The sequence below is a fragment of the Culicoides brevitarsis genome, chromosome 3 (assembly GCF_036172545.1).
Source record: "Culicoides brevitarsis isolate CSIRO-B50_1 chromosome 3, AGI_CSIRO_Cbre_v1, whole genome shotgun sequence".
Taxonomy (NCBI): domain Eukaryota; kingdom Metazoa; phylum Arthropoda; class Insecta; order Diptera; family Ceratopogonidae; genus Culicoides; species Culicoides brevitarsis.
The window spans coordinates 18,862,589-18,888,169 of record NC_087087.1 but is presented as its reverse complement, the minus strand read 5'-3'; the positions used below and the strand labels follow the sequence as shown (position 1 = coordinate 18,888,169).

Sequence of the window (25,581 nt, the reverse complement as noted above, 5' to 3'; positions counted from 1 at the left end):
AAAGTAAAGCTTATTTTATTGCTTTGCTGGCATTGCATTTTTATCACAGCGATTGCGAGAGCAAGAGAGAGACGTGCAAAGCAAAAAAAAAAAAATAATAATTGCACAAAAACAAGTCCAGTGTGCTGGCTGCTGCTGATATTCTGATGCAACCTGTTTCGTCTGTATGCGAACCAGCAGCAGCAACAACAGCCGATCAGAAGCAATAAATAGGGGGCTTTGTCTACGTGATAACTTAAACATATGTATGAATTCTGCGAAGAATTTGCGAGAATTTTTTTTTTCGTCCGTTCATTGCGGCTCAGATGATGATGATGATGATTATTTTTTTTTTCTTTATTATATATGCGAAAAATAGAATTACAGAGAATAGATGTGAAATAATTGCATTCTCTCTGTTAATGGCAATGAATTTTATTGTTTTCTGAATGCGAAACAATGCTCGCGTATTCAAGTAATATTGTTTCAAGTTATAAGTGGCTCGGTGTGTGTGTGTAGTATAAAACATTATAATAATAATAAGAAGAAACAATGCCAGGAAAGATGATATGATTATAATTTTATTTATTTACTGAACGAGTGTTTTACATTATTCAAGAGGCGATAATGAGATTTTTTTTTTGTTTTTTAAATGAAGTTTATTATAAAGTCTTCGGTTTCTTGCTAATATTTAGTTAGGCCGCTCCAAATTAAACTCAAGAATTTTGTCCGATGCCCCATTTTAGATTAGAAAAATGTTAAAAGAAAATGAAAAGTTTAAAATTTAATCGAAAAAGACGGTTTAAAAATTTTTTAAGATTTTTTTTTAATTTTAATTTTTTCTTTTATTTTCAAGTATTCAAGTATTTTTTTTAAATTTACCAATAAAATTCTTTTTAGTTTACAAGATCTTTTTAAAAATTATCAAAAATTAAAAAAAAATCTAGAATTTTTAAATGTCCAATTTCGATAAAATTAAAGAAGTACTTTTTAAAATATAATTTTCTTCTCTAAAAATATATTTTTCATAAAATTACTGAACTTTAAAAAAAAATTTTTTGACTGTTTTTTTTTATAATTTTTTTTTAAATTTAATTGAAAATTTATAAGAATTTTATTTTGCCGTCCTCCATTTTTTCAAAAACTTTAAAAAATTATTGAATTTCATTCGGACAGGCCTTATTGTGACTATTTTACGTCTTTATAAAATTTAAAAGCATTTGAAGAAATTTACGTAAATTTTTTAATGTGAAAAAAAAAAATCTAATGAAGGCACAAAACCGCTTCAGCAAGTTAAACCGACGAAAAATCATGTTAAAGAAAAATATTACATCCGCTTTTGCATTCACTTCACTTGGCTGATGCTTCTGCTCGAACACATCAAAACAGCCTAAAATGAAAAAAAGTAACATACACACACGTAAAAGCACACAGGTCACGTAAAAATTCTATTTTAGTATTTTTAGAAACAGAAACAAGAAATTTCTGTGTGTATTTCTGTACAAAAAAAAATTCAATTTCAAGGTCGCACAGCTGTAGAATGTACACTTTTGCATCGCATCGCACACCTTTCCTTCCATTTTATTATATTGTTATTATTTTATTTTATACACATGTGTGTTTAAAAAGCAACACACGAAATATCCTCGCACATCATCACACGATGACCGTACGAGCGAGCGACAAACATTCGGATCATCGGGACACATCTGTTTTGATTAGAATGCCGTAATATTGTCAAAAAATTCTCTTTTTTTGTTTCACGAGCATCATTCAAAACAAATAACAAAAACAAACGGGCCATTTGGTGTAGAGTTATTTTTCATCTTCTTTGCCCAGTGGAATTAAATTTGCTCTTTTTAAAGGTTCTGTGGGTTTTTATTTAAATTTTTCTACAAAAAAAAAATACATTTTTTATTGTTAAATTTTTTTGAGAATTTTTCATTAATTAAAAATTTTTAATAAAATAAATATTTCCATAAAAATTTTAATTAAAATTTTTTCATTTAAAAAAAATTTTTTAATTTTCACAGGAAAATATTAAGGATTTTTTTTAGGTTTTTTTTTTGAAACAATTTATTTTTTTATAATTTTCTTGACGTAAATTTTGAAAAAAAAATCCTATGAGAATTCTAAATTTTTATTTTGACAAAATAGAAAACATATTTTGTAAATTAATTTAAATATTTCAATATTTTGACAAAAATATTTTTTTTTAAATAAAAAATTTAATTTCATTAAAAATAAAATAAATTTGATTAAAAATTATGATGGCAAAAAAATTTAAATATTTTTATTTTTCCTATGAAAGAAATTTTTTTAAAATCGATATTCTATAAAAAATACCATTTAATCCCACTGGGCACTGCTAAAAGTACGAAAAAAATTGTTTTTCTCGAAAATTTGTTGTTTTAGTGTGCGAGTGTGTTCACTTTTATTTTTTTGTTGTTATTATTACTATATAAAAAAATAAATTTTAATAATAAATTGAACGATGACGCTTTGAAACATTTTTGTGGCACAGTTTAAGAGAAATTTTTTTACTTGCATATGTTCATTATTTTTGGCAAATCTTCAAAGATATAATTAAAAGCACACACAAAACGCGTTTGTATGCGATGAAAAGACTCTCTTGACAGTAATAATAATAATTTTCAGTAATAATATTTTTTTTGTGTTTTCAGGGGATTATGAAATATTGCTTTTTCATCGGAGAAAATTTCGGTCAGTAAGTAATTAACAGCTTTCAATGGGACGATGACGTCGATCAAAGAGAACACATTCCATGTCAACATTACATAATTACTATTTTGCACCACCACCACCACCACAACGGATCACAGTAAATAGAAGAGGAGAAATCAAACAACGAATCATCATCATCATCATCAAATTAGTCAAACGTGTTGAAACGCACGAAAAATCGATTTTTGATTGAATATACATGCGCGTGATGTTACTTTTCTGAATCATCGAATAATAATTATTATTAGCAAATAGCAATGCACTCGAACTGATAATAATAACAATATAATCCTAGCTGTATGGGAGAAAAAACAAATATTTACTTGCATATGGCATAAAACTACAAATGTAGATTATTAATTAACAAGCCAACGAGAGAGTAATGAATAAAAAACGATTTTTAGTGGAAAATTCCATTTAACTAAAAATTTTAATGTAACACACTTCAAATATTTGAATAGCGTTGAGCATGAGTATTAAATTAAATTATGTGTATTTTTTTGGATTTAAGATTTAACACACAGACACAATAGCAATACACTCCAATACATTCCAAGCTGAACAATATCTGAGGAATTTAATTGTTCAAAACAAGATCTAGTTTTGTTGGTGATTACGATTTTTAACCGCATTTCAAATTTATTTTGAAAAAAATCGGCTATTATGCCTTTTGTGGTGCTGTTTGTCCGTCTGTCCGTAACGCCGTGTACATGAATTAGCAGGTTGACAAATTCTTCTTAATTGTCAAAATTAAATACAGAAGACGACTTTAATTTATACGAAGGAAAATTTAGACAAGTATTTTTCCGCGAAAAATTTGTAGGGGAAGGGAAAAGTGGAAATTCGTGGAAAACTTCGGGAAAACTCAGAAAATTCGTGGAAAATAGGAAAATTTTTAAAAAGGTAAGGGGAGTCTTGTTAGGGTATGAATTGAGGAAAACTTTTAGAAAACTCGTGGAAAATCGGAAAATTCATGGAAAATCGGAAAATTCAAGGTTAATTCATGGAAAATCGGATACATTTTGAAAAATATTAAAGACTTAAAAAATGTGAAAAGCTTCAGGAAAATTGGGAAAAATAATTGAGCTAAACAAAATAAAATGCGATTAAGCTTCTCGATTCAACGAATGCTTTTCAATTTCGTTTTTTAATTTCCCTGAGTGAGAATGTGTGTAAGTGAGTGAGTAACTGTATGTGCCATTACTTCTCGCTAGTTTTTCGTAGTAAGTGTTTCTAAATTGAACGCAGAATTGCTGGAAACAACAAAATTTAAATTGTTATTTGAGATAAAAGATAGAGAAAGAACGCATGAGAAATCACGTGGAATCAAACATCGCTTTTTTCTCTCTCACTGTGATTCATGATGAGCTATTTTTTTATTATTTATGCTGTTGTCGTTCTGAATTTCTGTGTATGGAAAAAGTTTCATTTACATAAAAATGATAATGAAATGCATGGTACATAACTTTTTAGTGCGTAGTGTCATTATTACTATTAACATCATGAATTAACATAAAAAAATAAGAGAAAATTTTAGAATTTTATTTTTTCAAAACTTTTGTCCAAACTGCTGACTAAAAAAAATAATCCAGGAAATTAAAAAAAAAGATCTGTAAACACTTTTGTTTTAAAATCCTCTTCTAAACTTTGTTGTAAAAACAAACAAAGTAATTCTGTGGAAAAAAGAGAGCAAGAAGAATAAAAAAACATGACAGCATTTTATCATCCATTATAAACAACTTTGCTTACGAGCGGAACTTGACTTTGTAAACAATAAAAAAAAAGCAAAATCAAATAAATTTTTGTCGATCGAAATTTTTACGCGTATAGAAATTTTTTCTATAAATCTTTTGACACGCACATTCTTCTTTGCTGTCGTCGTCATCGTTGTTTGTGCCGAGATGAAGCGGTATAAGAATTTATTAAACAAGACTTTTATTTACGTGGATTCATTTTTTTCTTCTCTATGGAAAGACAAAGTTTCTCACTCACTTGAAAAATATTAATGATGATATTGTTTACGACTCGAAAATTGAGTAGAAAAAATAAAATTAAATTAAATAAGCGAAAAAAAAAGAAAAGAATGAAAGTCGTAAAAAAATCAATTTACGGACATTAATAAATTTGAATTGAACGAGAGTGATGTCGTCAATTGTTTTTTTTTTGGCACAAATATGCGTGGAACGGTCGAGAAAGTGCGTGAGAGTTAACGTAAATAAAATGCAAAATTCTCTAGAAAATAAATATTTAGCGTCTGATGAATCATTTTTATGCCCAGCTAGAAAAAATAGAAAATTTTTTACAAAATTGTAAAAAAAAAAAAATAATTAAAAAAGTATTTAAATACTTAGTTTTTTTTTTAAATTATAAGATTTTTGAATTCTTTTAATGAAATTAAGAATTTATTTAAATATAATTTTTGTTTTTCTTAACTATCAGCTTTTATTTTCTTTGAAACTTATTTCGTCAGTATCAAAATTTTTCTTTTTCATTATTTTCACTTTTTCAAAAAAAAAAAAAATAAAAAAATAAATAAAATTAATAAATAAATAAAAAAATTTATTTTTTTTTAGTTTTTATCAAGCCTTCATAAAATTAAATTAGAATAATTTTTAAAAAAATTAAAATTAATTTTAAATAAAATTACTTAGGGATAAAACTGTATAAAATTAGCCAATTTTTTTTTAATTTTTGTTAATTAATTTTTTATTATTTTTTAAAATTAATTTTGATTTCAGTTGCTTGAAAAAAATATTTTTTTTTTTATATTAAATTTAATTAATTTTTGATTTATTATAAAAAAAATGGTTAAGAAAAGTTTACAAAAATTATTATGAAGTTTCATAATATTTTTCTAGCTGAGTCTTTTCAAAGAATTTCTTAAAAAAATATTTATCACAAAAATAACATATACGCAATAATAATTTCTTCTGTCTTTGCTCTCGTTCAATTTTCATCTACTATTTCAAAAATAAAGTACGTGATAAGTTCAATAACCACTTTATTATCAACAACAACAACGCACTAATATCAGCAGACACAGCATATTTCTTACAGCGACCGACATACACGAAGCCAGCACGAACGAAACGCACACAAATTTATTTTTATTCTAGCAAAATAATAATGTAAATATAATATAAAATACATATGTTTGTATAATATCATCATTATACTATCGTTGCTCCGTTGCGTTGTATGTCTTGAAGAAAAAAAAAACAAAAACCAGAGCAGTCTGTTGTCGATCACTTCTACGGGTTTTCTGATGATTTGTGAGTGAGTGGTTTCTTTACACAAAAATTTTTAAGGGAACTTCCATCAATCAAAGTTATTGTGTTTGATAGTTAGTTAGATCAACACACACCGCTCTAAGACTTGGCTCTAATGTTTCTAACACATTCATTATTTTTCCTCTTTTTTTTACGATTATTATTATTATTACAGAAAATGTGATATGTCTGCTTTGTTTATGCTTATATTTATAAAATACAATATGTACACAAACGCTAACGTTTAATATAAAAGCAAAACAAAATCAGCTTGAAATCATGCTGAAAAATTTAATAAACAACATTCAATACTCCAGAGTTTCGTTTCGTTTTGACTTGCATGCATTTCTGTCGACTCTTATTTATTATTATATTAAAACTCAATATCTTTGTTGTTTTTTTTTGTGTGTTTGCCTGTATGTGTATTTTTTATATGGATTTCTGTTTTGTTCATCATCATCATCAACAACATTAGGCAAGTGCAATTCCGAAAAATGTTAGATACCTGTGGAAATGATTAATAATGGTCTTTTTTAAATTTATTAAGTCAAAAATGACGAATATATCTAAAAAAAAAAATAAATAAATTTGTAAAAAATATTAAAAAATATTTTTTTGAACAAAAAAATCTAAAATTAATTTAAAAATAATTTATTATTTTTTTTATTTTAAAATAAAAATTAAATCAATTTATTTTTAAAATTAAATTATTTTTTTAAATAATAAATATTTTATTATTTTTTTTTATTTTTAGAAAATTAGGATTAATTTATTTTTTTAAATTTACTGATTAAATATCAAAAAACATTGATTTATTAAACTATTAATTAATTAACTAAAAAAATTTAATTTGAAAATTTAAAAAAATAAATTTTATTTAATTAAATCAAAAATAATAGTTAAAAAAAATAATTTTTTTTAATAAATTTATGAAAAAAAAAATTAAATAAATTAAAAGGATTGCAAATTAAATTTTAAATAAATAATTTTTTTTAAAAATTAAAATTATATTAAATGAGCAAAAATAGCTAAACATTAATAAAAAAAATTGACCGTTATTTATATTTTTTCAATCCAATATAATATGAAATAATTTTCAAAATTGCATTTGCCTCAAATATAATCATTAGATGCTTTGCACCGAGAAAAAAAAGTTTATAAAGCATGCTTTTTGTGCATGATGCGATATTGTTTGTTATGACGATGCATGCTGAGATTTGTTTAAAATTTACTCCCGACGAGCGAGATAAAGAAAGAAAGAGAGACACATGATATTTTTATTTTTTGAACTAAATTCTCGTAATAATAACAATAAAAATATCATAACATCCCCTTTGGGTTCTCAAAAAGCAGTTCGTCATCATCCATCCGGGTAAATCATTTCATGTGTGATGCGATTTTTTTCTTATTTTCCCAGATTTTGATTAAATTTCAGATGGAAATCCTTTTCCTTTTTTCGGAGAAAAGCAAAGAAAAAAAAAGATAATAATTTGCATAATCTAAAAGTCTGCTTAATATAATAGACAGAAGCCATGCCGACCTTATCGAGTAATAATACACAATTATGCATTCAAAAGACATTTGACTTTACAAAAATATCCTCCGTGTTTATAAAATGAAAGAAAAATCCTGTCAACTCGCACAATAGACGAACAATTACCGTCCTTTGTTATAAAAATGTGCCAGACAAACAAAAAAAAAATGATGAAACACAAGAAAGTACAAGTGAAGTGACGAACGACTCTCATTATTCATGTTTTGTGTTGCGTTTTTTCAATGTTCGCACGTCAGACAGGTTCTTTGAGGACAATGCTGGGGTATGGCAAGTCAAAACAGGTAGAAAAAACCCAAAAGTAAAAGCTATTAGAATAAATTGGACACAAAAATGTTTGTTTATTGTTATTAATAATAATAATCACATTGGTAAATGGACTTGCTACCTGCTAAAAATCTATCACGAAACAAGTGCGTGCTCTATTTTTAGTCCAAACCACCGTCAAACGTTGCTTAAAGACTTTTTTGAGTCTCTTCTGCAATAAATTCCACACATCACACGAGAATTTGTAATTTTTCAACGTCATGCGAAATAAAACGCAGAGATTTCCATCAATGGATTAAAAATAAATTACATTTTAAAAGAAAACGCACGCATTTCGCCTAATTTCAAGTTGTCACTCACACTCACACCCACACCACATGAAAGACGAACGACGAAGAAAAAGAGGTTTGGCGGTTCGGTTGCATAATCATCGTCATCAGCATGCCGAAAAACCTCAACCTGCCACAGCGGAATCGATTGCTACCTACAACAGAGACGACAACGACGATGACTTGTGATATAAATTTGTGTGCGATGATGGAATACCCATTAAAAATAAAAGAAGAAGAAGAAGGAAACGCCGTGGTAACCTTGATGGTGGAATGTTTGCGCCCAGTGGGATTATATGACTATTTTTTGAGGCTTTGATTGTTTTAAAAAATTCCTCCATAGAAAAACCTTCTAATTTTTATTTTTTTTTATTTTTGAAATTTTTATTTTTCTGAAATTTTACATTTTTTAAAAAAATCCTCCAAATTTTTATAGAAAAACCTTCTAATTTTTATTTTTGAAATTTTTCATTTTTCTGAAATTTTATTTTATTTTTAAAATTTGTATTTTTGAAAATTTTTGTCAGAAAAGTCACAAAAATTTTTATTGTTTTGAGAAAATTAAGAAAAAACATTTTTCAATTAATAAAATATGCATTTTTAAGATTTTTTTAAAATTTGCCAAAAAATAAAAAATAATATAAATTTTTTCAGTAAGTTTTTTTAATTTGTCAAAAAAAAAAAAAAATGAAAATTTGGAATAAAAAAATTATTTAAAATAATTGTTAAAAAAAATAAAATTTGGAAATTTTCTATGAATTTTTTCAAGTTTTTATTTTTTTTTTAATTGAAATATTCACATAGGAAAATTTTTCAATTTTTTTTTTTAAATTCAAAAAAATAAATAATAATAATTTAAATATTTTTTTGGGAGGGATTTTTTAAAAGCCTTCAAGACGTGAAAAGCCATTTCGTTCCACTGGGTGCGCAAAAGGGAGAAAGAACATACTTAGTGACAGCAAGAAAAGAAATGTCATCAATCAATCGATTTAACAGTGCGATGAAATGAAATGGAACAAAAATTTTTGGGATTTCGTCATCGTCATTGTCACAAAAAAAAGAGCCGAGAAAGGATTTGCTCTTTTGACATGCACATCAAAAATTTTATCAATTCAATTGATTGAAAAAGAAAAAAAAATGGAATCGGATTAAAATGGGACACAAGATTACAAATCCCATGGAACTTTTGAAGGAAATACTTATTTAAAAGTATGTGGCCCATTATGTTGCTAATGAATGAAATGGGATAATCTTGTCGGTCGCATTTCGAGGGACGACGACCGACGGATGGCATCACAGATAATTACAGCTCGTGGCAAAAGAGGCTGTAATTATTTCCATGTACGAAAAATTTCTTTACAATGCCGAAGGAAGAAACGGAGGGAAAAAAAGGATTTTGCGTGAAACACAAGGAAACACACAGAGAGAAAAAGGAAGGAAGGATGTCAGATGATGAAATTCGATGCCAAAGTGTCTACTGACATTTTTTTCGTCTTCTGTGTGTTGTTGCGAGTGTTTGGTGAAATATGGGGATCTAGTGAATGTTAACCCAGAGAAGTAAAGCCACGCGTAACAGGCAATAATTATGATAATTTCTTTTTTATTTCATTTTTTTTTCGTTTCTCATTCTGACAAGATCTTATCTTCTTCCCTCTGTTTCGTCGTCATCATCATCATCATCATCAGCAGCAAGACATCCAACGCAACGTACAGAATTACTTTGAATAAATAATAATACGAAGCTTATTATTTTGATACTGTAGAAAATTGTAGACAACGAAGACGACGAAGGAAACTAAATTGATGTAAAATTAAAAACCGTAGATAATTATTCATGAAATGACAGTAGAATTTTTGTAAATAATTTTTCATTTTTAGTGCATTTCTCCTCTGCTTGGATGCGGCACAACCCAAACGATTAGCAAGTCTGTCTGTGACATTTATTCGATTAAAACTTTTTCTATTGACGGCGATTTTCTAGCATGCGCGACATTTAACCTGCTTTGTCAAAAGTTTTTCCTTTTTTTCCAAAGGAATCTCATTATTTTCCCTTTTTGTGTGTTGGAAAAGTTTTGCGTAAATAACTAAAGTAAAATATGTACAAAAAAAATGTTTACGTTCAAAAGTTGTCTTTGATGATGTTCATGTCGATAGTAAGGAGAACGAGGTACGGCAACAATCGCAACTTTGGTCTTTGTAAAAAATTGTGTCTTTACAGGGCAAATATCGTCCATCAGTCGCTGTTTTTGTTCAGGGAAGAGGAAAAGGCTTTTCGACGGAATTTATTTTTTTTTTATTTAAGACAAGCTACGAAAAGATTGTTACATTTTTCCGCTTCCTAGATGAGTGCACTGTGAAAAATTGGTGTCTCGCCAAGTCAACAAGGTACATTAAAATATTTTAAAATTAATTTTTTTTTTTAAATTTTTTTTAAAAGGTTTTTAATTAAAATTTGAATTTTTAATTAAAATAAAGTAATAAAGAGACTAAAAAATAAAATTTATAATATTATTATCAAAGAAAAAAAACTAATTAATTAATTAAAAAATATCTCGAAATCTAATTTTAAAGATTTTTTTTTAATTTATAAAAATTAAAATAAAATTTTTAAAAGACTAAAAAATTTTTTTTACAAAAAATTAAAGTTAGAACTTTAAATTTGAAATTTTTATTTAAAAAGTAGCAGTTTTGGTTGGCATTTCGTCCAAATGCTCTTATTTATTTGCAAGACTAATTTACAAAATTATAATTTTTGAATAAATTTTTAAAGATATTTTTTTTCGCAAATTTTATTGTTTAGATTTAAAATTTTTTTTTTAAATTTTTATTTGAGTAGTAAAAATAAAAAATCATTTTAATTTGACCTTTTGAACAGTTTTTTTGTCATTTTGATTTTTTAATTAATTTTAAAAATTTTATGTTTAATTTTATTTTTAAATGCGTCTTTTTTTTGTTATTTTCATCAAAAAATATCAAAATTTGAAAAACAAAAAAAAAATGATTTAAATTCTTAATTTTCCTGTTTCGCAAAAATTTTAGCTTACAAGACATTGAATTTTTAACAAAATTTACTAAGTGAAGCATGATTTAATGTTTTTCATTTTTTTTCCGCTGAAAGACACTCAAAAAGATATCTCATTATACTCAACTTTTAAATTTTTACGTGGCTAAGATGCAAATGTAAGCAGGATTTGGTGTGTGTGTTTGTGGTGCGGCAAGAGCACTAAGAAGGGAAGGAAGATTGTTTCATGTACATTTATTCGTCGTTCGTTTGATGCCGCTGCTGCTGCCACATCGTCATTAAATAATGATTTGTGACAACGTTGCATATATTTCAGTTACGAAAGAGAAATTTTCATCATTTTTCTTGTTTTTTTTTTGTGTCTTCCTCATCATCGTCGTCGTCGTTTCTTTTGTGTCAGAAAAGAAATATTAAACCAAACAGCAGAAAAAATTCTACGTCGTTTCTGCCTTTGTCGACGAAAAACGAGAGATGGAAAAAAATATAACTTTATCCTTTTACATTAATTGCATAGCTTTTGATGTAGAACGCAGTACACATTATTACAATTAACAATGCGAGCAGAAAAAATGAAATAAAATACTAGGAGTCTGACATGGACTCATAATAATGCGTTTTTTTTCCTTCCTTCGTCTACTACACCGACACAATGAAATATGGATGACTGCTAATTGGAATTGCATGCGCCCGAAAAGACACAAGCTAATTAAGTCGAGTTATTATTATCATTACTGATGATGATGATGGTCCGACTGTGTGTCTCCTGGTCACTTTTTGATACAAATTAAGTTGTGAAATTTGTGACTTGTCCACGTACGATGTTGGATATTTATGGAGAAAATTAACAAGTCGAGCTAAAAATAACTGCAAAAAGTGACGTGATCGGACGGATCCAAGTAAGAAAAAAAAAGAGAAAGGAGCTCCAAAAGTGTCCCTTGCACTCATTTTCACCTTCATCAATCATTTAATTGATGAAAAAGTTTCTACTTAGAACCGAATAAGGTTTTTTTTTCACGTATTGAAAGTCTTTCAACTAGAAAATTGTAATAAAAATGATACACGTCTACAATAAAAATTTCTTTTTTTTTTGTAGTTCGTGTGTATTTCGTCTATTTGTTTGACGTGTACAATATAAATACATGTGAGTGCGAGAAAAACACTTACACACGAAATATCGTACCACGCCTAAAATATTCTTCATTTGACCTTGGCATTGAATCGATCTGTGTCGTACGACGAGAGTGCACGAAATCTCGTTACGTTACACACGAAAAGCACTCAAAAAAGTGTTTCTCTACACAAGTTGCCTTAGAAAAATTGTCAGTCAAAAAAAAAAGAGGTAATTTCAAATAAATTACATGTTTGTACTCCTAAAAGTTGATGAATCTGACTAATATTTTCGGTAATTATATTTCATTATGAATGCGACCTTTTCATAACATGTGAAAAGAAGTAATAATGATAAAGAAAGAATACAAAAAAAAAAACGGAAAAGCACTCATAGGAACGCTCGAAATTCATTTGAATTTATTGTTATTAACATAACAAATTACATTAAAATGGAACTATTTAACGAACGTCCACTCTCATTTGCTGTCTCTCACTCGCATCATAATTAAATCATGCACGCCCCGAACAAATTCTAAGTTTAACTTAATTAACCCACATGATGACATGTTCCCTCTACGAGATATTTGCCGACTTACGGATTGAAATGGGGTGATATTAGACTCTTGTGGGGTTGATTTAGCTCCGTAATGTGGAAAAAGAGATCAATCTGACCTACTTTGGAGTTTATCAACTACTAAAAACTTTTTACGGGGTTAATTTAGCTCCTTGAGAGGTTAATTTAATCCCCTGAGAAGTATTTTAATACCTTTTAATACATTTAGGTGTTATTATAATTCCTTGCGATTCTTTTTTAACTTCAAAAAATAAGAGTATCGTTTTGAGGCTGAAAATAGAATCAAAAGGGATTAAAATAACACCTTAGGGTAACCTTTCAACTATCAGCTATCAGCGGACCACGAAGGGGGGGGGTGCAAATCTATAAAATCGCCTGTTTTGTTAAATTTTGTGTCATTTTTGTGATTTTTAGTGCTTTTTAAGCTTCGAAGGGGGGTGAAATTGCCCCCCTTGTCCCCTTCCCCCTCTTAAGGAGTTAAGTCAACCTCCTCAAAGGATTATTCTTAGGGCTGTGGATGATCAACTTCAAAGAAAGCTAGAAATAATCCAAAATAATTCTTCTTCCAAAATAAGGGATTAATTTAAACCCTTGGAGGTTATTTTGACACCTTGAGAGATTAATTAAATACCCTGAAGTGTTATTTTAATCCTTTCGATTCTTGTTAAGCTCAAAAATGTGCTCGTTTTTTTTAGTTTAGAAAGAATCAGAAAGGATTACAATAACACCTCAGAGTGATAAATTAACCTCTCAAGGAGTTAAATTAACACCCTATAGTGTTTTTTTTTCTAGGGCTAAAGATGATCAACTACAAAGAAGGTAAGATTGATCTCATAGTTTTAAAATTACTACTCAAAAAGGTTAGAACTAAAATCGGAATGAGAATAACTTGATTAGAATCAATTCAACCCATAAGAAGTTGATATCACTCATTTTCATCCCATAGGGCATTTTTTCAGATCCAGGAAAAAAACGTTTGCTTGACTCACCTATTTCCTTGACTTTTCTTTGCCATTGTCGTTCTGTATCTACCCGTTTTGGTGTTCGGCATTGGTAAACTCGATGCGTATCCATGGTCTTGTTCTGTAAGCAGAGAGAGAAATATTCGTTATTCGTTAATTAAGGAGTTTTACAGGTAAAAAGCCATCAAAACACATCACTCATCTGCTTCGTGAAAAGGTCAAAAACTCCAATCATCATCATTTTGTGTTACACTTATTATTATTGCTCTACGTTTCCACTCCGTTTTGAGCATAAAATTCAGTGTAAAAAAAAATAGAATAGAATATAAAATGTAATAATAATCGTGGTGAACCAAGACAGCGCACAACGAAAACCGGTTAAAGTTAATTTGATTCTACAAATATCTATTCTACAACTTGCTGTTTTTTCCGTAGCTCGATTTTTTTTTTGTTTTGTACATCTATCGTAACTCCATCGTCAGCTATTATTATTATCACACACATACAGACGCCTAAGCATTACCAGCATAAAATATTGTATCACAATTTTTTAAGAGGAGTCAATTAAATTGTGTACAGATGAAATATTAAATTTACAAGAGAAAACGTGTTAAAAGTGCTTTAGAGGAATCAGGCAGACAGCACATCATTAAAATTTGAGGTTTTCTAATAGATCTTGGCAGTTATTGAGATATTTAACGGAAAAATAACAAATTTGTATTTTTATCGTAATTAGGAATCTGCAAAAATCCCAGGTTGGAATGAAAAATATAATTATTGCAAATTTTTTTTTTAATTTTCAATAATGAGTTTTAGACCGTCAGGGCAATATTTATTTTTTTAACGGTCATTTTTTGAATTGACGTTTAAGAATTTTTACATGAAATTTAAAGTTTTTGTCAAATATTGGCTTTTTATTTATTTTTTTTTTACTTTTAACGATATTTTTGAATTGAAAATTTCTGATTTTTTTTTATATTAGACGTTTAGTCAGACGTTTTTAAAAAACTTTTTATTTAACGGTCAGTTTTTGAATTGACTTTTATGATTTTTTTTACGTGAAAATTACAATTTTTGAAAATCTTTTAAGGAAACTTAAATTTTTTTACTAATTTTTCTTAATTTTCAGCTCAAATATGAAGAAAAATAAGTAAAAATTTTAAAAAATTTTAGTTTCTTAAAAAAATAAGTGAAAATATTAATATAAATAATTAAATATTAATAAAAAAAAAATAGATAAAACGCATAATTAACATAAAAAATATTTTGTCTTCTAAAATTAAATATTTGATGTTAAAAAATGAAATAAATTAAATTTAGTCGTTTTAGTGACTCGAAATTCTCGTTCAAGTCACGTGACTATTGATCGATAATAAAAATTGCATTGACACCCCTTTGCCCATCGTTCAAGTAACGTTTTAGTAATTTCTATTACATTATATTATATTTTATGTTCGCATAAAAGGAAAAAGTCAATAATTCTAGTTTAACAACATAAAATCTGCTGCATATGCCACAGACAAACAAAAACAACAACTGGTAAGAGACAATCTAGCAGCGCACACGTCTCTTTCTGTGTGTGCTTCGCACGATATGTGGCTGCACACGAAAGCAAGCAAAAAAAAACTAGTTACATGATTTTAAATTAGCTAGCAGCCAGTTATCTAAAGTTCCTTCTTTTCTTCTCCAGCTTTTATAATAATAAAATATAAAGACAGAAAGATATAAAATATAATAGCAACGTTTTACTCTTGCTCTCTAGCATTGAATTATATCGTGAATCTACATACATTATTATATCTTTGTTTCAATTCATTTGTTTATTCAAAAAAAAAAGAGCACAACTTTTATATTTTTGTACAATATAAATGCGTTGCGTTGCTGTTTTTTTTTCGTGTGTGCGCGAATAAATACGACAAAAAAATAACATTTTATATATTCATATGCAACAACGCTCCATAACTCGAGAGATTTTTTGTTGTTGCCTGGTTTCGCCAGTTTAGGACAACAACGTCGTCGTCGTCGTAGTAGTAGTTAAGTTGTAGTATCGCTCGTCGTACGTGTTGTCCCACACAATTTAAAGTTATCAGATTAAATGATTTTACGTGACTATGACTTTAAAAATATATATCCTTTGTACGTTTATTCTGAATTTTTATTCCGTTTCAGATACAGAAGATTTTGTTGTTGTTGTTAAAGCAACTCGTATACAACTCAACAGCAACAACGACAAAAAAAAAACTATAAAATGCATGCATGAAAATTTGTTTGTGAAGTGAATTTGAATTTTGGACCACGTCCGGCTCTTTTTTTTGGATGACTCTCTTTGTGTTGCTTGGGTAGTCATCAAAGACGAATTAGAACTAAATTACGTCGTTCGGTGTCTAGAGTAGTTTAGAGTCTAGACAAAGTCATTTATCGGCTAGGTTTACGGAAAGCTAATGAAGTTATTGTTCTTGTTGAAAGTGACTAAGTGTTTGAAAGGAATGATTGAAAATTTTAAAATTAAAATTTTTGGGACAATTAAAAAAAAATAAAGAAAATTTATTTTTTTAGTAATTTTGCAAATATTTTATCTTTTTTTTTAATTTGACTAAAATAGTTGAAAAATTTGTAAAAATTTTCCTTTTTAATTTCTAATCAAAATGACTAACAAAATTTTTTAAATCATATTTAATTTTAATTTTGTTGAGGATAAAACGTAGATCGAAAATAAAATTTGAAAATCCAAAGCTGTCCAGAAAATAGTTTTCAAGCTTCTTTAGAAAGTCTTTAACGATTTAAAAAATTTTGTCTAATTTTCAAAAAATTACCATTTACTCAAAAGGCTAGTTTCTCAAATAAAAAAAAAAAACGAAAATAAAATAGAAATAAAATAAAATTAAATAAAATAAAATAAAATTTAATTATGAATTATTTAAAATTTAATTATTAAAAATTAAAAAATTTATTATAAAAAAATTAAAAATTTATTAATTTATTTTAATTTTTTTTTAATTTAAAAAATTATTTAAAATTTATTTAAACGCCTTAATAGGTATTAATAATTTATTTTATTTAAAAATTAAAATATTTAAAAAAAAACACAAAAATTATTTTAAAAAATTTTTAAAGAATCTTTAAAGAAAATCTTTGAGAATAAACGCTAGGAAACAAAAAAATCTAAACAAATTTTAGACTATTTTTAACAGATTTTTGCTCACAAAACAAGTTTTTTTTGTATTCATATTGTAGATTCATAAGGGCTTAAAAATCGATTGAATGATGACTAGCTACTCAATCTGTAATCAAGCAAGTTTAGCTCTTGGCATCACAAAATTCCAACAAAAATATTCATTTGAGATCTCAATTAGATATATTTGAGATAAATCGACAAATTCTTCGTTGCAGACGATTTTTTTGTCTTCTTCTCGTATTCTTGCACGAAATATTTTTCAAGGGCCATATGACCGAAATTCCTTTCAAAACCACAAATGGTGTAACATAACAATGAAGAGAACCAACAACAGACAATCACAAAAAAAAAAAAAAAAAATGTTGAAAAACATTATTCAATACCATCAGGAATTGTTTATTTATTATTTTATTTTTATTCATTTATTCTTGTCTGCTCTTGAATTAGATCTGGCTGGATCAGAAATCATATGGGTTTGAATTTGATCTCTTCTCGTATAAATAAATTCTTCTCATGCTGCATGATGATGGTGATGTAACATCATACCGGCCGGCTAAGCTCTCTCTTCTGTGAAATTATTCGAGTTTCGTTCGAAAATTCCCTTGAGAATGAATTTTTATCTAAATTCCTGGTAGATATCGCTTCCATAAAAAAAAATCAAATTCACCATAATAATAATCGAACGACAACGACGACGAATGTTGATCAAAATAAGTGTTCTTTGCGAGTAAGAGAGAGAAATTTGTGTGTGTTTTTGTGGGCATCTGTCTTTGGTGTATTCTTCTTTTGCAACATAAAAGTGTGTCTGTGTGTGCGTGCGTTTATCGAGAAGGGGGAAACATCATGACGATGATGATTAAATTTATTGTGGGTACACACAAAGAAAATAACCGAATGTAAATATCGTCGTAAGTATCTAAGCTAAGGGTTTTCTTTCGTCGTCGAGCCGGCCAAAGTTTTGAATGTCATGCGAAAAAGGGATGCGAGTGTGACACAAAACAGCAGCAATACACACACCGAAACTTGACTATATTAATTTATTTTTATTACTTTGTTGATTTAACTGCCGTATTATCAATTTTTTCGTTCCATTGTGTCTCTCGTACGTGGCAACCCCAGAAAAAATAAAAGAGATAATGCCAAATTGAATCACTTCTGTACGCTACGCTGCTTATGTGTAACTGATGTACACAGTGAAAAATCTATGTTTCGCGACTTTAACGTAATGCGAGACGTGAAAATTCAATTTTTTGGCTTTTTTGAAGCAATTGTAGGTTTGCCAGTATTTTTTTAATGATGAAAAATTATTTTTTTAAGACGACAAACAATCTTTGTGTAAAAAAAATTACCCAACCTTCCATTTTGAGCCAATTTTTGTCAATTTTGGGATTTTTAGAAGATCGTCGAATTTTTTCATTGAAAATAATTTCAAAAAAATTTGACGATCTTCTAAAAATCCCAAAATTGACAAAAAAAATTATCACAAGAATTTAATTTTTGGCATTTTCGGGATTTTTTAAAGATCGTCGAGTTTTTTTTTCATTAAAAAAATTTCGACGATTTTTAAAAAATCCCAAAATTGTCAAAAAAAAATCGAAGGTTGGATAAAATTTTTTTCACTAAGATTGTTTATCGTCTCAAATAATTTTTTTTAAATATTCGCAAACCTTCAAAAGAGCCAAAAAATTTAATTATTCACGTTCCGTACCGCGAAAAGTAGATTTTTTGCTGTGTCGATAGCAGATAGAGAGCGACAACAACAACATTGTATCGCAAAATATTTTATTTGTATAACGTTGTTGCGGGTAGATGTGCGGTGACTACATTTGATGCTATTCTCGGTAGATTTAATTGATTATTATATAATTCGTGTACGGAGCACATCATCTACTGCAGAACCGAGCACTTGCGTTTCGAAAAACAACCATTAATATCGCATGTTTTTCATTTATTTCTTTGCGAAAAGATTAGATAATTAGTCAAAAGAAGGCAACCTTTGACAGCAGGCACGACTCGAATCGATACAAAGTGTATATACGAAAAATCACGGATTCACGCAACTTGGCTGGAATGGAATGGAATGAATCCATTCGCGCAAAAAACGTAAACAACATCATTTTTTGTCGTTGTTGTTGCCTGATGTTATATTTCATCCGCTTCTTTTTCTTTTTGCTTCATAATCATCATCATCATAAAATCATCAAAATATATACAAAACACTCTTTTGTGCGTACCAAAGACGGGCGACGACGACAACAACATATTATTCATCATGTTTTGTAAGTTTTGTGCGTGCGTTTTTATTACACACAGAGATAAATACACGCAGTCTTTCGGCGAGTCATTGTGTGAGTGAATGTAAGTCTTTTTTTTTATTGAAACGACCTACGTGCGTATCTGGCTAGGGTTGTGTGCGTGAATGGGGTTGAAATGTGAAGAAAGGGATTTTTTGTTCACTTTTTCTCTGTGATATTTGAGCCTCTTATATCGATATCAAAGCGGAACAAAACATTTCCATGCATTAAGGATAATTAATATTTTACATGAGTGGAATTAATGGATGACAGAAGTCAAGCAGTGGATCGTATTGGAGCCATAATGACTAAACACTACTAACGGCTTGAACGAAAAAATTGATTGTCAAAGCACTTAAAGCAGCTGCGACAAAAAGTCAAAGGGCAAGTAACTGCAAATAATGATGAACTTGACGTTGAATTGAAGAAATCTCTGCGGCTTTTAAAATATTAAATTAAGAGATTTTGAATAATAATTGTTAATTTCAATGTTTGTTTTTTTTACAACCAGGGAAAATAAATAAAAAGTTAAATTTTATAAGGCACTTTTTTTGAAATAAAAATTTAAAGTTTTTATATCTACTTTTATTGATCGATTTGTAGTTCAATTCGAGATTTTTTTGTCCAAACTGACAAATTTTATGTAGAAAACAAAAAAATCATTGAAAAAGTAGTTTTTAAATCCTTAAGTCAACCTTAAGTTCGGATAGAAAAGTCAGGCATTAACTTCCTTACGTCAGTTTCTTATAATTTCGTCAAAATAGACTTAACAGCAGGGTTGCAAGAACATTTGACTTAAACTTAAGCTTAAAAGACTTAAACTTTAACTTAAGTTTTACTTAAAGATATCTTTTGACTTAATTGACTTTTGACTAAACCTTAAGTTAAATAAAAAGTAATTTTAAGTTAAATGGTTTTAAAATTTTCGTTCAAATTTTTCAAAAAATTTGGCAATTTAAGTCAAAAATTTGACTTAAGTCGAACTTTAGTGACTTTTACTCAAGCTTAAGTCATAAGTCAAGTGGTTTTGACTTAACCTTGACTTATTAATGACCTTAATTTAAGCTTAAGTAAAAATTTGAGCTTTGATGACTATTAAGTGACCCACCTAAGCACACAAAAAGGGTTTTTTATAGATTTTGAATTATTTTTGTATTTGCCAAAAAAGAATTTTCATTTGCCCAATTTATTTTATCCGAATTCTTTCAGTGTGAAGTCTCTAAATTCTTCAGGATCCAGCAAAAAAAGGGCTTTCTGTGGATTTTCTTCCTTCCTAACCTGTTCCATATTCTTCTTTAACCGTGCTGACACTCTTTAAGAAAGAAAAGATTTCTTTCAGTGAGAAGTCTCTAAATTTTTCAGGATCCATAATGCCATTCGTGCTACCTAAAAGCAACATTCTTTTGTGTTCCAAACAAGGACAATTGCATTAAATGTGCTCTGCTGTTTCTTCTGCTGAGTGAGTATTTGAGCTTTACTGCAACCCTAACTAAAAAAATCGAAAATTGAATTCGATCTAAAATCAATAGTACCAGTTTACTTAAGCATTAAGAGATTAAGTCATTAAGAGTTAACTTTGGCTGAAAGTCAAAATTGTAATCCTTTAAGCTCAGTTACTGATTCTTACTTTAAAAAATTTAAGTCAATTAATTGTTCGTTAAGTCGTTAAGTCAAAAAATACTTGATTTTGACTTTTTCTTAAGTTGTTAAGTTTAAGTTACTAGCTTTCAGAATTAACTTAATTTGTTTTCATGACATTTACTTCATATTACGTCAATTTGACCAGTTTAAGGGTGAGATTAAGCGAAAAAAATGTTCGTTACTTAATTTTCAGTTCAATATAACTTTCTGAAGAGCTCAAAAGTGCAATATTTATTAAAAGGAAGCACATTTCATGTCTCTCCATGTAAAAAAAAACACAAACTAACAATTATTCATTTGATAAACGGCCAGACAAACTGCATCATTATATTATTTCGACTCGTAAAAAAAGAGAACATGAAAACTGAAAAAAAAACAGACAAAAGAATTCAATTGATACGAATGACTGAACAGGCCAGGCCTGAATCAAAGTGTCTTTAATTCAATGTCGATTGTTTGCAATATAATTACAGTATCACTGTGTACATCACGTACCGTACAGCGCGTCACCGTAGAGATCGCTTTTTAAATGGAACACGTAGTTTCATTGTGACTCTGTGCCTGTGCATGCACGAGTCTTGTTCCATACACAGAAACGAAACAATATAATGAAAAAACCAGTTATACGTCTTTCTTTATATTTTTTTTATAATTTATTTATTTATATGAAGACTTTTTTTTTCATTTTATATATTTACAGCAAAAATAAAATAAAAACAACAACGACGACGAAGACGACGGTTTTGTAGGTATAAAAGTTCCAAAACGGGGTCGTTTAAACAATTTCAGTCATTTCGCTGAAAAAAACAACAAAATACTGTGAAATTTTATTTTTTTTATTCGCAGTTTTGGAGAGCGCATTGCACACGCATTATCGTTACATAACACCCAGTTCTATCGACTGCTAGAGCGACGTCATATGTAACGCATGCACACAAGTTACTTCGAGTGAAAAAGGTACTCTGGTCAAATATAACAACATTAGTTTGCACCCGTTCTATGTCATAACATTGAGTGCATGTGTGAGTGAGTTTGGAACAAATTATTACAAAAAAAAAACTTAATGTTATTCAAAAGGTGTTTGATTTCTGTTACAGCGACGACGACGACGACGCACGCATCATACCCGTATGTGTTGACGCATATGTGGGCCAAGCGCGCGCGACTCGAAAAAAAAGCGCGACACGTTTGTTTGTGTGCGTTTTTGTTTTGTTTTTTTCGACTGTTCCCTCTAAAAACCCGAATAGAACGCTGGACAGCTGTACACTTTGCTGGTACAAACGGCGATAAATTTATCGGATAAATAAATTAAAATGTTCAAAATTTATGCAAATGAAATTGTTTAGAAAAATTATGCGTTTTCGTGTGTGTTTGTGTGTCAGCGCGATGTACAGAGTCTATTTTTAGGCCAACACCGGTATTTTTGTATATGTAAAACATTTGTTTTTTTTTTATTTTTGAAGATAAAAACAAAGTTTGAGATAAGAATTTTTTTTTTTGAAGTCGTGTAATGAACGATGACGATGAACGAGTTCATTCCAGATGTTGAGATATTTTTGGCGGTTTTTACCCTAATGATATTTCTTTGAAGGAAACAAATGTCATGAATGAAATTTTTGGTGGGAACTGGAAAAGGGAGAGAGTTATTTCGTAGTAATGAAAGGTTAATGACCTGTCGTGGAAATTCTTGTTGCGTAGTTTAGACAATTTTGACCGTCTAAATTTTTTTTCTTGAAGTTTTAAAATTTCCTATTAAAGTATTAAAATTTTTCCTCTAGGGTCCTAAAATTTTCTTTTGAGGTTTTAAAATTTTCTCCTAGGGTCTTAAAATTTCTTTTGTGGTTAAAAAATTATCTCTATTGAGAATGTTTTTCTTTAAGTTCTTAGAGTTTACTTAAAAAAAATTTTTTAGGGTCCTAAAATTTCTTCTTCAGGGTTTAAAAAATTTTCTTGAGGTCTTAAATTTCCTCTTGAGTTTTGACAATTTCATTTTAAGGTCCTAAAGTTTCCTTTCGGCATTTTAGGATTTTTTCTTGAAGTCTTAAAATTTCCTCTTAAGGCTCAAAGATTTCCCATTGAGGTCCTAAAATTTTCTTATGAGGTCCTAAGCTTTCCTTTTGAGGTTTTTAATCGCCTCTTTTGGTTTTGAAATTTTCTCTTTAGGTCTTAAAGTTTTCACTTATCAACTTATTCAACTATTAAAATTTTTCCTTAGGGTCCTAGGTCCTAGGGTCATATAATTTTTTTCTTGAGGTCTTAAATTTTTTTTCTTAGGGTCCTAAAATTTTCTTTTGAGGTTTTGAAATTTCTTTTTGAGGTTTTGAAATTTCCTTTTCAGGTCTTAAAGGTTTCACTATAACTCTGAAAATTTTCTCTTAGGGTCCTAGGATTTTTTCTTGAAGTCTTAAAATTCCATCTTAGGGTCTTTAATACTTTTAGAGGTCTTAAAGTTGCCTCTTGAGGTCCTGAAGAATGGTTTGAAAGACTAACCCGTGCAAAAAACTAACCTGCCTTTATTTTTTAAGTTCAATTGTACTCAGTGTGCGAATTACTCGAAAAAAACATCACGAGTGTGCCTTATTTACATTAAATTGATATTCAAGCAATCAAATCAAATCAACAAAAAAAAACGGTATATTCTTTTTGGTTGTTGTATATGTTTGTACAGTGGTGGAATAGATGATGAGTTTTGAATGTACGTCGCTTTGATGACATGACGTGTACTTTGTTTTTCACATTACATCTCGCGAAAGATGTTTAATCCCCTTTAAGAGATTTTTTTCACAAGTAATAAGTTTATTACGCATTTCTTTTTCATCGTCATCGCTGCTTATTATTATTTTTTTTTAAGTGAACACTGATGAGTGACGACAACGATTGTGTGTCAAAGTTAACCCGTGTTGTTGTTGTTGTTGCTGCTGCTGCTAAATGTGTATGGCAATTTATAAGCAGCACTCTACCGAACACATTCATAAGTGCATTTGTACGTGAGAGTAGTAGAAAATTTTCAATGAAAACAAAAATGGCGTTCTAGTTATTTTGCACTTTGTAAAACGTAATTTGTCACTTTTGCCTCACTTTCATCCTTTCATTTCACAGGATTTTGTCCCGAAAAAAGCCTTTTTCGGCCGAAATTTGGACAAAATTCATCGGAAAAATACGGAATTCACAAGTGTATACAGGCAGTGTATATGACGATTTTCATCAGCATGGAAGCCATGTTTTTCGGGTCGATAAATATAAAAGTGCACGTACGATACAGAGCTAGCAGAATGATGTGCGCGCACTTCTATACACTGCCCGTTGAATTTTGTACTTATTCACAAAACAACAAAAACACGTAACACACCCAATATACGCGCGCGGTGTATTTATATAAATTTTATACGTGGATGATGATGATGATATACACACACAGAAAAGGTCTTGTAATACAATGAAAAAAAAAAGTTGGAAAGAGAGGAAAAAAATTTCTATCTGCGAAAAAACACAAAAAAAAAAGTTTTTGGAAGAACTTTTGCACTATACTGACCTCTTTCGCGCCGATCCAGATATTCCGCGGCTTCTAGTAAGGCAGCAATACTCATTTTTTCACGATTTGCTTGACAATTTTCACGGGGTTTTAACAAAATAAAATATATATATACGTGTGTGTATTACGAGAAATTATTTATAGCGCACGAATTTTCTCTCTTGTTTTTCGTGTTTTGTTGCTTTTTAAAATCGATTTAAATTGCCTCCTGATACTTTTTTCGGTATAAATGATTGAAACTTTGATGCTTTTTCCACTGCCTACTCGTCAAGTTGTGTGTGTTTGCATAGATTTTTTCTTTAATATTTTCAAAAAATAATATTTTTCTCTTCTTCTTTAATTTTAATTTTTGTATGAAGCTGTACACAGCGCGACCCGTATATGAAATTTTATATAAATACGCAACAATAATAATTACTCAATAGATTTCACACACAAACACTGTTATAACAAGCGATTTTCTATTAAAAATGTTGCAGCAAAGCTTTTTACGGTTTTCCTCAATTTCGTTCTGCAAGAAGCCAGGATTTTCTTGGGGATTTTTTTTTATTGAGTGTTATCGTCCGCTTACAAAATTTCCTTTTAATTTTTTCTCCGTTGAAAAAAAAAATTTTTTTTCCCGATTTTCTGCGTCAAATTTTATATATTTACTTTTGATTGAATATTTTTCTTTAGATTATTTTTTGTTTTTTTTTTTTTGAATGAAAGTGTATGTACCCAGAGGAGCACGGTATGCACACGAACAAAACTATATTAAAGACACAACAAAACTAAATCAGCAGCAAGCCAGTGTACTTCGTATAGCCTCAAAATATGTTTTTCATATACGTAGCGGCCACAGAGCGTCGTAGCGGGTACGTATAGGAAAACGGTAAAAATCATTAACGAATGTATCCGAGGCGATGTGGATGTAGTTGTGTATGGTGTATACGTCACACATGCAGCAGCTACGTTATGCATTACTTGTACAATTTATCGTATAATATACGCGTTGATTCACAAAATAAGAAAGAAAAATAAAATAATTATAATAATAACTCCCGTATAAATATATGAATCAACAAACTGACTCACACACAGGCACACGCACACAATCAAAGTGTTTGATGATAATAATAGTCATTACAATC

General features: G+C 28.9%; 1 protein-coding gene across 1 annotated transcript in view; it reads right to left on the bottom strand.

Annotated features, from left to right (window-relative positions):
- The window catches only part of LOC134833985 (max dimerization protein 1-like), a 56,330-nt gene extending 31,140 nt beyond the window's left edge, over positions 1–25,190 (bottom strand). The window contains exons 1-2 of the mRNA XM_063848495.1: positions 24,452–25,190; positions 13,837–13,930 (exon numbers count right to left, since the gene is read on the bottom strand). Of these exons, the coding sequence (XP_063704565.1) occupies positions 13,837–13,930; positions 24,452–24,506 (149 nt within the window). The 5' untranslated portion in view covers positions 24,507–25,190. The remainder of the gene's footprint in view (positions 1–13,836; positions 13,931–24,451) is intronic.
- Positions 25,191–25,581: the final 391 nt, after the last annotated feature.